The 16,659-nt window shown below is 31.9% G+C and overlaps 2 protein-coding genes and 1 long non-coding RNA gene across 6 annotated transcripts; 1 reads left to right on the forward strand and 2 right to left on the reverse strand.

The window, feature by feature from the left end:
- Positions 1-403: 403 nt before the first annotated feature.
- On the reverse strand, positions 404-7,045 carry LOC129954245 (uncharacterized). Of its 3 annotated transcripts, none has more exons than XR_008782668.1 (3): positions 5,719-7,045; positions 1,453-1,535; positions 404-896 (listed from the first exon to the last, which is right to left on the reverse strand). It is a non-coding gene; the product is annotated as an uncharacterized LOC129954245 (long non-coding RNA). The 3 variants fall into 3 exon arrangements; XR_008782670.1 differs by lacking the exon at positions 5,719-7,045 and adding an exon at positions 2,260-2,382; XR_008782669.1 differs by lacking the exon at positions 5,719-7,045 and adding an exon at positions 2,256-2,335.
- Positions 996-10,205, forward strand: LOC129954244 (kelch-like protein 5). Of its 2 annotated transcripts, XM_056068026.1 has the most exons (12): positions 996-1,149; positions 2,785-3,161; positions 7,054-7,205; positions 7,264-7,475; positions 7,545-7,742; positions 7,802-7,981; positions 8,042-8,194; positions 8,255-8,403; positions 8,461-8,668; positions 8,790-8,912; positions 8,977-9,210; positions 9,850-10,205. In XM_056068026.1, exons 2-12 carry the CDS (start codon positions 2,917-2,919, stop codon positions 9,925-9,927), a joined length of 1,932 nt encoding a protein of 643 aa, XP_055924001.1. In that variant the 5' UTR covers positions 996-1,149; positions 2,785-2,916; the 3' UTR covers positions 9,928-10,205. The 2 variants fall into 2 exon arrangements, with proteins under 2 accessions (XP_055924001.1, XP_055924000.1); XM_056068025.1 differs by lacking the exon at positions 996-1,149 and having other exon boundaries at positions 2,453-3,161.
- Positions 10,206-10,766: 561 nt separating this feature from the next.
- On the reverse strand, positions 10,767-13,959 carry LOC129954243 (mitosis initiation protein fs(1)Ya). The gene is made up of 6 exons (XM_056068024.1): positions 13,425-13,959; positions 13,136-13,360; positions 12,559-13,064; positions 12,252-12,442; positions 11,340-12,188; positions 10,767-11,282 (listed from the first exon to the last, which is right to left on the reverse strand). The coding sequence occupies exons 1-6, from the start codon at positions 13,440-13,442 to the stop codon at positions 11,092-11,094; spliced, it is 1,980 nt and encodes a 659-aa protein (XP_055923999.1). The 5' UTR covers positions 13,443-13,959; the 3' UTR covers positions 10,767-11,091.
- Positions 13,960-16,659: the final 2,700 nt, after the last annotated feature.

A 16,659-nucleotide genomic window follows, 5' to 3' on the forward strand; every position in this document is an offset into this window, starting at 1 on the left:
GGAGACAAATTTCTCTGTCACGTTTATTGCAACCATGATGACACAGTCTTTACAAATGTCCTAAAATGAAATGAAGTTACTTACTTTTTGATACATCCCGCTATTCGAGGTACGTCTGTTTGAAAAGCTCAATTTTTAAGACTTCGAAATGCTTGTAAATTTTGTTCCACATAAGCATGACATCAAAAGTTAATTCAGAATCAGCTTGAAACTAGGTCCCCTACATCCCTGACGATAGTACTCGCACACAGGAATGATTAAGACTTAAGAGTCATAAGACACTAGGTCTTAGTTTTCAACGGACTGTTGCACCACCCAATTTATTTTTATTTTTTGTATACACACTTAAACAAGTTTTTTTTAATGGAAAGTACGACACGTACTAACAGCGAGGTATGTAATGGGGTAGTTGCGGGGTTGGCTACTTGCAAAATACTCTTTTATATTTTGAATATAAGAATACATAAAATCAGTGTTTATTTTCTCTTGTTCTGTATTAAAGAACATTTTTTAAAGTGTATAAATAATTTGAAAATAAAATTAAAAAAAAAAAAACAATGAAATCCCCATTATAAAAACAGGGAAGAAACGTCAAACAATAGTTTTTGTATGTGTTGTATCTAAAAAAGTGAACTTTAAAAATTAATTTAAAATAAAAATACATGTTTCAATGTTATAATTATGATTTATTTGCACATTATGTATAAAATTAATCGAGCTTTAAGTTATTTTTTCTATTCAGAATATTAGTTAATTACTTGGACAAAATAAAGTAGGAAAAAAATATACATAAATAAACTTGGCATCACTTGTTGTTTTTTGATATTCCAAAAACAGAACAAAAACCCACCTTCCATTGCTCTTTTTCTCTTACTTATTCTGTCTAGTTCCAGTTTCTAAAAAACAAAACGAAATTCTCTTACACACGTTGACAAATGAATTTTTATTATTTACATTTTAATAAATATTTAATTGCTAGTGCTAGTGTGGTGCGTCCCTAAATTATTTTGTATCCATAAGTATAAATTTTTGAAACGAAAACAGTAATTAAACGTGACAAATAAAAAAACATTAACTTCACTTTCGTAATTCGTTTGTAAAATAACAACAAAAATGTTTATTTGTTGTCCCTAAAACTTTGCTGTTTTGGTAAATTGCAAAGAAAAATATTTTTGTTCATTTCCGAGTCAAACTACAAATTCTATGAACACAAAGAGACAAGAAGTGCAACTCAATTCTTAATAACATTATTTAATTCAAACTTTCCGAGGAATCATTCGCTTCGTTTGTCTGTTTTGTATTTTTTTATTATTAAACAAAACAAAACTAGCTCTGCGTCAGTAATTTCTTTGTAAAAATGTATAATAGAAGAAGCAGGTACATTTCGGATCTTGACCTCGAGTTGGCATATTTTTATTACAGACAAAACAGTAATATCAAAAAGTAACTTACCCAAAGCTTGCGATTTGTGTGTTATTTGTGCCTTCATGTGAATATTATCCTTAGCCAATTTCTGACAAATCTAGGAGTTGTTCCTGCAAAATTAAACAACTTTATTGGTATGAGCTGATGGTTAGGTCTTGTAAAATAACAAACAAAGGAAAGTTAGTTTAAACTTGTAAATCAAAAGCTACGTTTATAGTCAATGAAACAGTAAAAAATTAATAAACGTGTAATGTTTGTATACTTAACCAGGTTTTTTATATTGCTCCTACTAGCTCTCTAAAGCAATCTACTTATGCTTCCTAATTAAAGCTTAAAATTCATTCATTCATCTTTTTAAGTAGGTATATTTAAGCTGGAATGGTATATTGAAGCTTGAATGGTATATTGAAGCTGGAATGGTATATTTAAGGCTAAAAAAAACGTTAAAATTCTTACAAACTCATTTGGAAGCGTGTCTAAAGATACATATTTATCATTACTGATTTTATAAACAAATGATTATGAGCAATCTTACAGAAAACAGTCACGCAAAAAGTTATTCCCTAATTTGTTGCTTTCTTCATCTCTATCAAAAACTATTTGGCTTAAATATTTTAATACCCACAAAACTTTAATTTTTGTATTCACAAAAACCCATTTTCGAAACAAGTTGGTTCCAAATTAATGGGTTCATTTAGTTGCGAAACAAATCAACAACAAAAGTTTTTAGGTTTAGGAAAGAAAAGAAAAAATATGGTTTAGGTTCTTTTCTTTTTTCTAATTTAAATACTCACCTATATTATCCCTACGAAGCCTATTAATTAACTTACTTACTACTAATCCCGAGCAAAAGTTGTCTATTAACTTTTTGTGATGACTGTAAATTATAACCATTAACAACCATAGCCTCTTTGTCGTCAGAATATAGTTCCTCTGTCTCTGTTGTGTGGATTTTCTTGTTATAGCGTGTAATGCCTTTGATTTTTTGAACTCTTTCTCTGTTGTTCTGTTTTACTTATTATCAATAATTAGTATACTACTGGCTTAGCTACTAGCTGTACTAGTAGTAGCTTATTGTGTTAATTATTTCTTTATTTGCAAACAAAAACAAACCAAGAAAATTTCTTAAAAAGAACATCCGTCTACTGTCTAGTATGATGTGTGTTGTGTACTCGTACAATGGTATTTACCCCTGCACTTGCTCTAAACGCATCTAGCATGAGGATAAAGTAAGCGACAATAAAAATTTCAGTACGACTCGGTTTGTTGAATTGGATAGAACAAGTTTTTGCAAATAACAGCGCGGTTAATATTATAAATTAATATTGTAATTTAAAATAGGAAAACCTTAAATTTCAGTTTCAAATTGGCTTTTTTTGTGCAAATGCAAAATAAAAAGGAAAATTTTGAGAGGAAACATTTAACAAAACTTACCTAAATACAAAATAAATTACTTATGAAAATAAATTAAGAAACAAAATACACATCAACATGTCTGCAAGTAACAAAGAGAGTCCCAGCAGGGAATCTACTTCGTCAAGTGCAAGAATAAGCCTGATAGCTGAAGATTCATTGACCCGTGACTTTTCCATGGGTAGTTTAACATCAACTGTCAGTCAGGATGAGTATTTCCGGTGTCGTGATCATGCTGAGAGTGTCCTCAAAAGAATGCAAAACTATTTAGAAAACGAACAGCTGTGTGATGTGATCCTGATAGCTGGAATCGATGGAAAAAGGTAAGATCCTTTGTTTATTTGCATTGTATTGTGTATTGTTGGGAAAGGCTCTTGTTATTGTGTTTTTATTATTATTTTATTTTTCTTGCGTTGCGAAATGCGAACAAAGAAATATCTGTGTTCTTCTGCCGAAGAAAAAGAAAAGAGAAATGTCTACTCAGAAATGTATTATATTTTTTCTCTCTGATATAAGATTTCAAATCACATCTGGTTATACTTCAATTCAACAGATCAACTTCGAAGAAGTCTAAATACCAGAGGAATAGATTTTTATTTTGTTCTCCCTATTTTGATTCTTTAAGAGGCTAGCCACTAGCATTAGGTATACTACAACAGGAAGTATAAATGCACATATTGCCATTCACTTTATAACGGTGCAATGGTTGGGGACACAATATAAACAAAAATTATAATTTCAATCTAACTGGAAAAAACAGTATGCGACTGAAACTGAATAGACATGAAAAGCAGCATGCAATAAAAAATAATTATTTGCATTTGGGTAATAAATTTAGATGTGTGGGAAAGTAGGGTATGTTAGATGTATGAATGGTACAGTTTCAATAGTAATTTAGAGCTCATATATTTTATTAGATGACATTGCTTAAATTTCAAATAAATGAATAAGAAATACATTCTTATTAACAGAGTAGGTGAGTCAAAGTTGATTAATTAGTATGTCGCTATTGATTTTGTATATAAAATTAATTTTGATTTTGATTAAAAAAAAAAATATATCGTATCGCAACTAACTACATATTTGAAGATTGCTTCATTGTCAATACTATTATTCTTAAAACATTTTGATCTATAGGCATTTTTTAACAAAAAAAAATTATTCATGGAGTAGGTAGCATATTCTTATATGACGCTAAACTAATCCGTTCATCATTGTTTAACACGAATTAAACTATCTCACTTGCACTTCACATATCGAAACACCATTTGTATTTTAGAAAGTGCTGTCATACTTAACCAAATCTTCTTGTACCAAAAAGATTTATTTAATCTAAACTGAGATAAACCTTTGGTGGAAACATAACAAAACTTAATTATCTTTTTTATTGTTTTCTCTTGCAAAATAAGCCCAGTTAGTCCATTTTCATTAGCAAAACTAAATAATATCAACAGTAATAGATTTATTTTTGTACCCAATGGAAAACACATACATAATTCCAAATGCACAACTACTAAGCGAACACAGCCATCGAGATACAAATGCAATATTAATCGTACAAACATTTGAGAACGAAATCAATTCGAGACTCGTATAAATGTCAAAAACCCATCCATAAGATTCTACTCAAACTTTTATCGGGTTATTCATTCTATAGATATTGTTTTTGTTATTATGTAAAATTCTTCTATAACTATGGATAGATTTTCCAACAAAACAATTAAATTGACTTTTTACAATATAATTTATTGCATCTATTATTAAAATAAACAAAATATAGGTGAATCTTTTAATAACTGCTGACGAGAAAAAATTCTATAATAAAATATTGTTTTTATAAAACTGTTCAACAATTTGATGTACATATGTAGGTGGCAATCGAAATGTACTTTTCCAAAGTTTGTTCGAATGCGACTTGTAAATCCTCCATCACGACTGGTTTTTCAGATACAATATTTATTATTCGAAAAAAAAACATTACATTATGTTTTTTCAAAGCCATCTGAGTTCATGACGTACCTAGTTCTTTTTACTATGAAATTCGTAATGATTTTTCAAATCATCAATCCCTTACTTCAATATTAAACAAGGTTCGCACTTACTCAACCCACACATTAAATAAATTTGAATCAGAGTTGCAATAAAATCACTAATCACTTTAATATTCAATTTTACTATATTCAGTATTATGACTCAGTATATGAATGTAAAACTAACAGACAGAATGTTGTGATAGAGACAAGAGTTTTACAAAAAGTGGGTTGATCATTTACACCTTTGATTTCTTGAGCACATATGTTGCTTTGAATACCGGTTAATTAATATATTTCAAGATCGATTTCGTTTGAGCTCAGGAAGGCGTATAGTGAATTATGATTACAGAATAATATTAAAAATTAACCATGCAGTCAATACAGCAACACCTACAATCTTGTTCTATCAAACTACATATTCTAGATTGTTATGATCAAAGTTGATATTTTTGTTTTTAATTTGCATTTAATGCTTCGTGCAAAAAAATAAAACTACATATATGCGTATACGTACATTAATTTATATGCAATGCATAATTGATAAGGTCTTCTATATTACAACATTGTACATGAGAAGCTCTACAAATGTTTTAATTTTATTAAAAATGCAAATGATAACAATAATGTCCATCGAAGACCAAACTTGTAAATATTATTAAATTAATTCAAATTTTCTCTGAGCGAATGTATTAAAATATTCAAATCAATTGAAATTGAAGTATCGGTCATAATTATCCGAACCAGATAACCAAAGTCTGTTTGTTCGGTATTTAAGTTGTAAACAGAAACTATATGGACTTATTAACAGTGCATAGTCTTTATGTATACTATATTAAAATACACCCACTGCACAGCCTTGAGTTTAGAAAACTGACGTCATAAAACCCAGTCTCTTGGAAGAAATCAGTTGCGGAACGTTGGATCCCTTTACATTATTATTTATGTTTTGTTTTTGTTTACTCTTAACAACTAAAAACTAGATACTTCGGTACTTATGTATGTATGACTATTGAAGTTTCTTGAGACACAAAAATGACGAAAACAAGGAAGCAGGAATTAGAGACACTAAAGTATGTATTTCATGTTTTACAGATTACTTTAGTAGACATAGTATAGAATCTAGAATACAGACTAGTCTAAAACTGGAACATTATCTGTTCTCATGCGAATCGTGTTTCGTATTTCCAATTATTATGTACTTGGTGAATGCCACAATGTCAATTATATTTAGTAGCATGGTATTATTTGTGGTTTTTATTTGTTAGTTATAGAAAGTTACACTTCAAACAATAACAAACAAAAATAACATGCAAATGTTAAGATAAATTATTTGTGCCAAAAGGCATATACTATTTTTATTATAGGGAAGCTATAGAAGATTGGAGACTATAATTGCATTAATAAAACATTTGCGGCGTATTTAATAATGGAATAACATTTGTTTGTTCTGTACAGAGACATCTTCACAGATGTGTGTTTAGAACAAAAATAAATAAAAACAAGTACGTTCGGGGGTTATTGTTCGCTCGTCAAAATGAGTTTAAAAATAATGTATGCACGTACTTTCTTTCCTTTTGTATGATAAATGCGTTGCCGAAGTGAAAAAGAAAATTTTGAAATTGATTAAATAATGAAAAAGTCCAAAAAAAAGCCCATAATTTTGTTTCCATTGGAATGAATAATAGAAACAATGGGTGGTTTTTTGACGTGTGGGTTTAAATCTGGAAAAATATTTTTTTGAGTTAGTTTTTTTTTTACAGCTTTTACTTAATAATTAACAGACTCAGGATTCCTAAACAGCATTTGTAAATCCAATTTATTACCAAAATAATGATTATGTGCCATGCACCTGAGAAGATTGACGCGTTGTAAGATGTTGCTGATATAAAACCCCTATTGCAGCAAAAAGCGGTCGAAAGTTGTATCTTTCGACTGGAATTTATTCGAGAAATATTCCTTAATAATTATTAAAACATATTAGCAAACCCTTACCTTTATAACATACCTACATTTTTGGCCATAACATTAAACTGTATGCGTTTTATTTCTTTTTCATAAATATATGTCTAAAAGATACACCCTTTATATGAATATCTTTCTTTACTTAAATTTTGTTTGTAAACTTTTCTATGTAACTAAAAAATCGATTACAATTGAAAGCATAATCAAATTTAATTCACAGAGTACCTGCACATCGTCTAGTATTATCGGCATCGAGTGCATATTTCTCAGCAATGTTCACTGGTTCTTTACGCGAGACAAAAGAAGAAGAAGTAACACTGGGCGAAGTACACGGAGATGCACTGCAAATACTTGTACAATATTGCTACACAGGTTAAAAATTCCTAAAAATAATTTGTCAATTTGTTCCTAATGGTAATATTTAATTTAGGTTTTATTGAACTTCGTGAGGATACTGTGGAAACACTTCTCGCAACAGCATGCCTGCTTCAATTAAATGCTGTTGTAACGGCATGTTGTAATTTCCTAGCTCGACAACTACATCCATCAAATTGTTTAGGTTTTGCATTCTTTGCTGAACAACAAAGTTGTACAACACTTTTGAAACTAGCCAAAGCATATACCTGCCAGCATTTTATGCAAGTAAGTAAAATGCTCATTAATTTCGGTCAAACATTTATATGAATTCAATGTTATTATTTTTCTTTGAAGGTTTGTAAAAATCAAGAATTCTTTCAATTGAACGCAGAGCAATTGGGAAAACTTCTATCAAACGATGATCTTAATGTTCCATCTGAACAAGATGTGTTCCACAGCTTAATGTCTTGGGTGCAACAAGACACTGCGTCCCGTGAAAAATTCATTCCAGAATTATTAGCACTAATACGCTTACCACTGTTACAGCCATCGGTAAATTTTCATAATAGTAACCAATATAATACATTTAAAAAAATATTTAATTTTTAAAGTTCATTGCGGACCATGTTGAATCAGTGTGTGGTTCCAGTGAGTGTCAACAGCTTGTTATGGAAGCCCTTAAATGGCATTTATTACCAGAACGTCGTTCCTTAATCGCCACCGAAAGAACTAAGCCAAGAAAATCTACCGTTGGTAGATTGCTTGCCGTCGGTGGAATGGATGCTCATAAAGTATGTTAAACTTCAAATATAATGATTGTTTCTATGTTGAACTTTTTGTTTCTTTTTAAGGGAGCTATAAGTATTGAAAGTTATTGTCCTCGCCTAGATAAATGGACTGTTTGGAAAAATATGTCAGCAAGGAGATTACAATTCGGTGTAGCTGTGATGGATGACAAACTGATTATTGTCGGAGGTCGTGATGGATTGAAGACATTAAATACTGTAAATAATAAGTGAAATATTCGGGTATTGGATGTTAGCTTTGTATTTTCTGAAATGCAGGTTGAATGCTTAGACTTAAACACAATGGCATGGACTCCACTTACTCCAATGGGTACACATCGTCATGGCTTAGGAGTTGCTGTGCTCGAAGGACCTATGTATGCAGTTGGTGGCCATGATGGTTGGAGTTACTTAAATACCGTTGAACGGTATGAATTAATAAATGATTGAGTATATTTTTTGCTTATATGATTTTAAATTTTCAGTTGGGATCCATTTGCAAGAACTTGGAATTATGTAGCTCCTATGTCGGCTATGCGGTCAACAGCTGGTGTTGCGGTATTGGGAGGAAGACTGTATGTTGTGGGTGGTCGTGATGGATCAGTTTGTCATCGCTCAGTTGAATGTTATGACCCTCATACAAACAAATGGACCTTAAGAGCACCAATGAACAAACGACGAGGAGGAGTTGGAGTGAGTATATTTCTGATCTTGAAAGTACAAAGTTTTAAGAAAAAAAGTTTAGACATATTGTTAAATCTTTAAAGGTTTTATTATTTTTAAAATACAAATATTTTGTTTTAAATTATTGAAGGTCGCAGTTGCTAGCGGACATTTATACGCATTAGGAGGACACGATTGTCCGGCTAGTAATCCCTCAGTGTGTAGAACAGATACAGTTGAACGATACGACCCCGGAACAGATTCTTGGACCTTGGTAAGTTTTCTTCCCTTTGACCTCTGAACTGAAACTAAATGATTATTACAACAAACACAAATAGATCTGCTCACTAAGTGTGGGAAGAGATGCAATTGGATGTGCTTTCTTAGGTGATCGCCTTATAGCCGTCGGTGGTTATGATGGTAATCATTACTTAAAAACTGCCGAAGAATATGATCCTGAAACGAACGAATGGACACAAGTGGCACCGTTAACATACAATAGGGCTGGAGCCTGTGTGATAACAATTCCAAATATAATCCCATCAACACCACCACTAGCCGCTAGCTCAACGGTTTAGTTTAAATTTTATTATTTTAATATTTATATTTTTGACTGCGATCTTAATATACGTATTATTATTTTTTTTTTGTATTTGTTTTTTATAAGACATTCCTTTCAGTATTTGTTTTAAATTGCAAAGCAAACTGCATGTGATTGCGCTATCGAAAATTAAGCTTGATATAGTTTATTGAGTGACCTAAATAACATTCCATATACAAATAATATAGTCACTGTTAAAATTGTTTTTATCTTAACAGCAATGCAAAAATCAACTATTTATGTAAAAATTTTCAGAAAACTTTCCTTTTTGTAGAGAAAGAAAGCAACAATTTTAATTTTACAAACTCACATTAAAATGTGCACGTTTGTTAACTTTTAAATTTGCAAAATTCAAGCTTCTATAAAACTTATTTTTTTCTTTTGCTTTCAAATTTGAAATTTATTGTTTTTTGTTTAGGATATGATATTGCAATGTCGTGTGACAGATTAACATTAGATTTGTTTTCGTTTTTTTTTTAAGTCTCATCAACTTTCATTCATTTTATTATAATTATTTATTTTAAAATCACCCCGCTCTATTTTAATTTATATTTATATTTTATTTTTGTTTCTTCTTTTTTCTTTCTTTAATTTTTTTTATGGATTTTAGAAAAAATGGAAACCAGTTAGATTAAATCCGTACTGTTACAGACGCACTGTAGAATTTGTCGATTACTACAATCTTTGAAAAGAAAAAATTTTAACACAATTAGCACAACATTTATTTATGTTATTTTGTGTGTTTACGTTTCTCTAAATGTAGACAGCATGAAAATCCCATAAAATCGACGTATGATTCTGTGAAATGGGTAACTACTTATAGAGTACAGCAACTGTAGCATCATAGATTCCCTAAAAAAAAAAAAAAAAACAAATTGAATATATTTTTATTACTATAGGGATGACGTGAAGGATTACAAAAAAAAACTGATTATGTATTTTAAATTCAAGACCTGGTAAAACAAATCTCAATGATTAAATTCAAAACTGAGGGTCAGTTTGTGATTTATTAATTCCAAATTTTTTTTTGTTTTTTGGTATTTGACATTGATATACAAATTTAAAACAATTAATATTGTGATTTTATTTTTAATTCTATACTAGTATAAGTTTCATCATTGTAAAACATACAACATAATTGTAAAACGTGATAAAATTAAAGGATAACAATTATGAATATCGCAAATATTAATATAAGAGAACATAATGCATATACATATTTTCATATGATTCAAGATAAAATTATAAATAAGTAAAATTTCATGACAACAACTATATCATTTGTATGTATTATTTTTTTTTTATTCTACGATTTTGTATTTGTGACTTGGATTATACATAATTGCATGCATTCTTCTATTTTTACAATATAATATTTTCTGCAATTAAAAATTCATTTAGCAATTATAATTAAATGAATATAAATAAATGATAAATGAAAATAAATTCTTCAATGTTTGTAACAGAGTTTACAGGTAACTAAAAGGAAGTACAGTCCAATTTTATGCAGTACGCAAATGTATACACAACCAAACATAGAAAAAACTGATGTTCAGTTGAAAAAAGAACTAAAGAAAACTTTAAAAACACTCGGTTTTAAAAAAATTGCACCATAAACATTTGCACGTGTACTGCAACGTTAAAAAGAACAAAAACAATGGGTCTAAGTTTGATCTACTGTTTTTTTTATTTAAAACTTTGATGTACTGATAAAAAGAAGAATTTCGGATTACCGTTAGCAAATTCCAATAAACATTTCCTTTTTGGAGTATAAATATTTATTGACAAACATCATAAAACAACATTACAAGATTCATATAAATTAAAATTGTATTTTAAATAATTTTTAAGCTTAATAATTACAACGCATTCTTTGGATGGGCTTCCGTCCATGAATACGAAATCTTTTAGGATCAGAACTTATAAAGTCGATATCTGTGTTGTTGCCTTTGGAAAAATTAAAATCGTTGGTGTAAGTACGCTTGCGTTTAACTGCCTTTGTAGGGTCATCCTCGTGAATTGCCTTTTGTCTCACCAAAGAACCTTAAAATTTGTGTAATGAAGATGTTTTTTCAAATAAAAAATAATGAACTGAAATACCTGCAAAGGATGCACATCGCCTAATCATGGATGTTGAATTATCGTAAAATTCTGTATCATCTTTTGACTTAGTATTCTCATGGACTGTGTCTACATTCTTTGAAGGCATACGAATATAAGAAGCTACTAGATCCCACAATCTACTTCGGCTAGGTTCAGGTTTTTTCTCTTCGACGAAAACTTCATCATCAAACCCAATATCTGTGTAATCCGAAGATGATTCGATTTTATCATTTTCTTGTGCTTCCATACTGTAGAACTTCCTTGACTGGTTACCAAATCGGGAATTATTGTTTTCGTATTGAAACTGTTTCTTTATTTTCGAAGTCCGAATTGGAGTGGATGATGGTGTGAAAAACATTTCATCAGGTGATTGTTTTTCTGACTTAATTTTTTTCTCGGCTACCAAAGGAGTTTCAAATTGTATTATTTTTTTATTTGTCAAAACGCCTGATGTTGGGATTCGCGGTGTTATAGGTGGCAGAACATTTTCGCTATAGATAACTTCATTCTGTTTTATATTGACTTGACTAAGTTCTGTTGATGTCGAAGTAATTATCTCAACACTCCGACAAGTTTGATAAACAGAATTTCCTGATTGATTGTTATTTCTTTTAGAATCTTCCTTTAAAGAATCGACGGAGCTTGAAGAGGTTATTACTATAGATTCAGTTCTTTCGGTCTTTTTTGTTGATGATAGGAGTATTTGCATTGCAGGAGGCACTTTATTAATTGAATGAAGAAATTCTATATGACTTTGGCGATCTATTATTTCGCTTTGTGTACGACGAACGGCTGGCGAAAGACGTAGATCCAATGGAATATTCTCTTCGGATTTCTCTAAAATCTCTAAGATTACATATTCAATCAATTGAATTGATTACAACATTCAAAATCAATTGTGTTACTTACCCCCACTGCTATCGATAGATTCGAAAATTTTCTTTCGGTTGAAACCAAAACCACGATTTTCACCAGCTATTCCATGTTCAGCAATTGCCTTTTGGATGCTTTTCGACATAACATGACGCAATGGAGTAACAACTGCCGATATCTTACCACGTCCACGTTGTTTTTGGTATCGGCTTATTGGCTCAACAGGTCTGTGTCATAGATATCAATGGGATGTAGTTATTTTAATTGGAAAAATATAAAAATAATCCCTCAGTTTATGAATTTTTTTAATAATAAGCGAAAAATACAGCTTTCAAAAGCTTACCTCATTGGCGGTGCCAACGGTGGGCTTGTTTCTGATTCACTAACTGAATTATGAATGCTGGACATATGAACTCCAGAAACATTGAATACCTGGTCCTTTGGCTTAGCTACGAGTTCTGCTTGCAACGGAGTCGAAGTTGACCTAACAAGTTTCCCTTTTGTCAAAGGCCCACCGAGGCCAATGCTTTTTCGCAACGAAGAATTATTTATGGACGAAATGTTTTTAATAGACGATACGCTATCGCTTATAAATTCTTCAGTTATTTTACTTTTGGCTTTCCAACGTAAATTTATCATTGAAATGGGGGTCAAATGACTATCATTGATATCTGGAACCCGAAATGGAGAAGTTTGAGTTGACACACTTGAAGCAAAACTTGTAAGGGGCTGTTGCGTTAGCTCTTCTGAGATTTGAGATGCAGTGACTATCGCAGCTTCCAAATTACAGGAGACATTGCTTTGAACGCATTTGGAAAATTTTATTAAGTCTTCAATTTTAGTATAGAGCTAAAAATATATGCAAATGTTGATAAGATTATAATCAAGTGATTGGTTATGAAAATGTAAATTTTTCTCACTCTCGAACATTTTCGACAATTTAGTGGTAAATGTGTCTCGGCGATGTGGTTCAGTAATTCTATGTGCATAAGTTCATGAAGGACAAGAGGCTTTTTCTCACAAATTGGACAAAACGAATGTAGAACAGGTTTAACACACTGAACTACAATAGCATGATTTTTAAGTTCATGCTTCTCTCGACATTCAGAGCAACAAAAGACCTTATCACATGTTTTACAAATAACCTATGGTTTTAGAAAGTTAAATTAGAAAGATGTTTAATTTAATATAGTATAAGTTTGATATTACTTCATCGGGTATTATCATTTTAACACTTATTATTATTTTAAATTCTTAAATATAAACATAAAAAAAAACTAAACTATTGCAGTAAAATTATTGTCATCTAAGTATATGGCGATTTTGGTACTAATAGTCTTGTTTCTGTGTATTTAAACCGAAGCCAAGTTTTGAGTTTACCGTTTAGTTAAGCAGTATTGTTAAGTAAAATCGCAGATCCACAGAAACTGGACAAATGACTTTTAATTCTTTAAATGTGTAATATTTTTAAAATCGGTTGCCTATTGAACTTATTGGGACCCAATGTACTTTAAATTTGTAATCAAATATATTTTGCTATCTATATTGATTATTCATAAATCACATGAAAGTTTGTTTAATTCAAATTGTTACAAAATAGATTGATTTTTAATTCTTATTTGATTTTTTTTTTCAAAAACGGATCCAAATAGTTGAAATGGTTAAATTATGTACCTAACTACCTTTTTGAATAATTATTCTAATATTTTCCCTCGTGTTTTAGGTGGTTCTTGATTATAATCAAATAAAAATAAACCCTGCATTCCATGGGGCATTAATAAAAGTAATTGATTTATTTTGTATTTAATATCAAATCTACAGATCTGGTTTTTTCGGAAGATTTACCCCTCTTTGCTCCAATACTAATTCAATTTTTAAAAAATGTTAAGCTGAGATTTTGACAGCTCTACCACACTCGTTAATACGTACATAAAAGTAGGTACACTTATAAAATAATAAATAAAATAATTCCAATCATGCTACAAGCGCCACGAAAAAAGCCATTTTTTTAAGGAAATCTGAAATTACCCATAAAACTCCCGTAAGTTTGTGTGTATTGGTCAAATTTAATTAAGTAGAAGTTAACCAGAATGCCCTCCTTTAGTTAAGGTACCGCCTGATACGAAGCGGAATGTACTTAACAATTTTTTTTACTTCACCTTTTGTTTCCAAACTTCCAACTGATCCATGATAATACTATAGTTTTTATGTACAAAGGTTCCATTGTTTTTGTGGTTCAAGGGTAGGGTCCAAGCCATAAATGGTGTTTATTTACTAACAAATGTCCAGGTTACCACAGAGATTCGGTGAATTCAATGCCAAGCCCTCACCTGCATTTTTGAAAAATGCTTGGGATCATTACTTACTTACTTACTTAAGGTGGCGCTACAGTCCTGTGTGAACTGAGGCCTCACCCAACAAACTTCTCCATCTACCTCAGTCCCTAGCTAGATGTCTCCAGTTTCGCGCTCCAAGTTGGGTGAGGTCATTTTTCAGTTGATCCGCGGTCTTCCTCTACTGTGCTGTCCTGTGGGTGTGGATTCGAAGACTTTCCGGGATTGGAGCATTGGTTTCCATGTGCTCTACGTGACCCAGCCATCTAAGTCGTTGGGCTTTTACCCTTCTGTCTAAGTCTACGTCGCTGTACAGCCCGTACAGCTCGTCGTTCCATCTTCTCCTCCACTCCCCTTCTCGAAACAAGGTGCTTTTATCCGCTTTGACATAGTCCATGCTTCTGCACCCAGCACCTCCCTGTTTTGCCTTGGGACTGGAAACCCGAAGTGATACCTTTTCTACAACGAGGTAGTGGTCCGAGTCGATGTTAGCTCCTCGGAAAGTTCGAACATCCATGATGCCAGAAGCGTGTCTGGCGTCGATCCCAATATGGTCAATCTGATGGAAAACGCGTACTGGCTACCATGACGTTTCGCCCCGCAGCAAAATCTATGAGCCTGAATCCGTTGTTGGAAGTGTTGTCAAGTAGGCTGTTTTTCCCGATTATTCCACCAAAGATGTCTTCCCGTCCCAGCATGGCATTAAAATCGCCCAGGACAATTTTAATATCGTAGCTAGGACACTGCTCATATGTTTTGTCTAAGAGCTCGAAGAACATATCTTCGATGTTGTCGTCTTTCAGGCTAATGTTGCCGAATTTAGCCTTGATGCGTATGGTCATGAGGAGCTCATTGATGCACCTATAGCAGTCTAGGGCATCCGCTAATTCTACGGTTCCACGTGCGTATCCGAAGTTGGTTGTCCTTAATTCGTTTGCGTAGGTTGTCAACAGTTAATCCGTCCGTATTCGAGGCTTGTTGGTGCTTCGCAACTATGATGTTTTTACGTTGCCAGGAAGTCACCCCAACCTGGAGGGAAAGATCCTTAGTATAACGCCAAGGACAAAGAGTCGGATAAAACCGCTCCTTATAGGCCTGGGCTCCGAATAAGTCGTAGAAGCCCTATAAGGTGTTCACTAAGTAGTTCAACCTTACTGGAACTGTAGACGCCACAGTTGATTCCATCTCGGGAATTCCTCAGCTGCTGTCTGTATAAGGAGAGGTGCCTTGCCTCTTTCAAAATATCACCTCATGATTCCTGGGTTATGATTATCATGAACTTGGAAAACAGGTACAACACGAAACTAAGAAAAGCCACCCCAACCTATAATGCTTATGCCTTTCTTCCTTTGAGGATGCCTATTGTTGTTTCATAATTTCAAAAAATATTGCGAAACTTCGTTTGCTAATGAAAGTAGTTAAAAATGCTTAACCACATGCCCTAAAATATGAAATTTTCTTTACTACTGTGACTGAGTGTTAAAATAAAGTTGAAATATTTTCATTATTTTTGTGGAATTTTGTATTCAAGATTTAAATAAGACCGGTTCAAACAAAATAAATACATTTTTTTTTTTAAATGTGTTATCCCCCACTTCAAACAAATCCAAAATTCATATTATGAATTTTTGTTCAAATGAACGTTACGGTACTGTACTTGTATTGTAGCAGCGTAGCGTACTGACTCATTTGCCGCCTTTTGAGAGGCGTCTGGCTTATTTAAATTGTTTAGCTCTTAGCCGAGGGAGAGAAAAAGTACCATTTTATATCATTTCATTTCATTCCCTCACTAATCGGCTTCTCATCGGCTCGGCTTCGGCGGGCACTCGGCGTTAGCATGGAAATGGAATTTGGCTACTAAAATTGGAAAATATAAAAAGTGTTACCGTCGTAGACTTTACTTGTACTTTTTCTAGAAATTACTATTGATTTGTTTCCACTGGAGTGATTTTGAAGTATATATTTTTATTTTAATCGTGTTATATGCGCCACAAAAAAACAATTTTTGAAGAAAATTCGAATTTATCCATGGAAAATCCCGTGAGTCATCACTTACAGCTGCTAATTATTTCTAGAATATTATAAGAATATGTTTTACGTAACTCTACAGT

Source organism: Eupeodes corollae, chromosome 1 (genome assembly GCF_945859685.1).
Source record: "Eupeodes corollae chromosome 1, idEupCoro1.1, whole genome shotgun sequence".
Taxonomy (NCBI): Eukaryota; Metazoa; Arthropoda; class Insecta; order Diptera; family Syrphidae; genus Eupeodes; species Eupeodes corollae.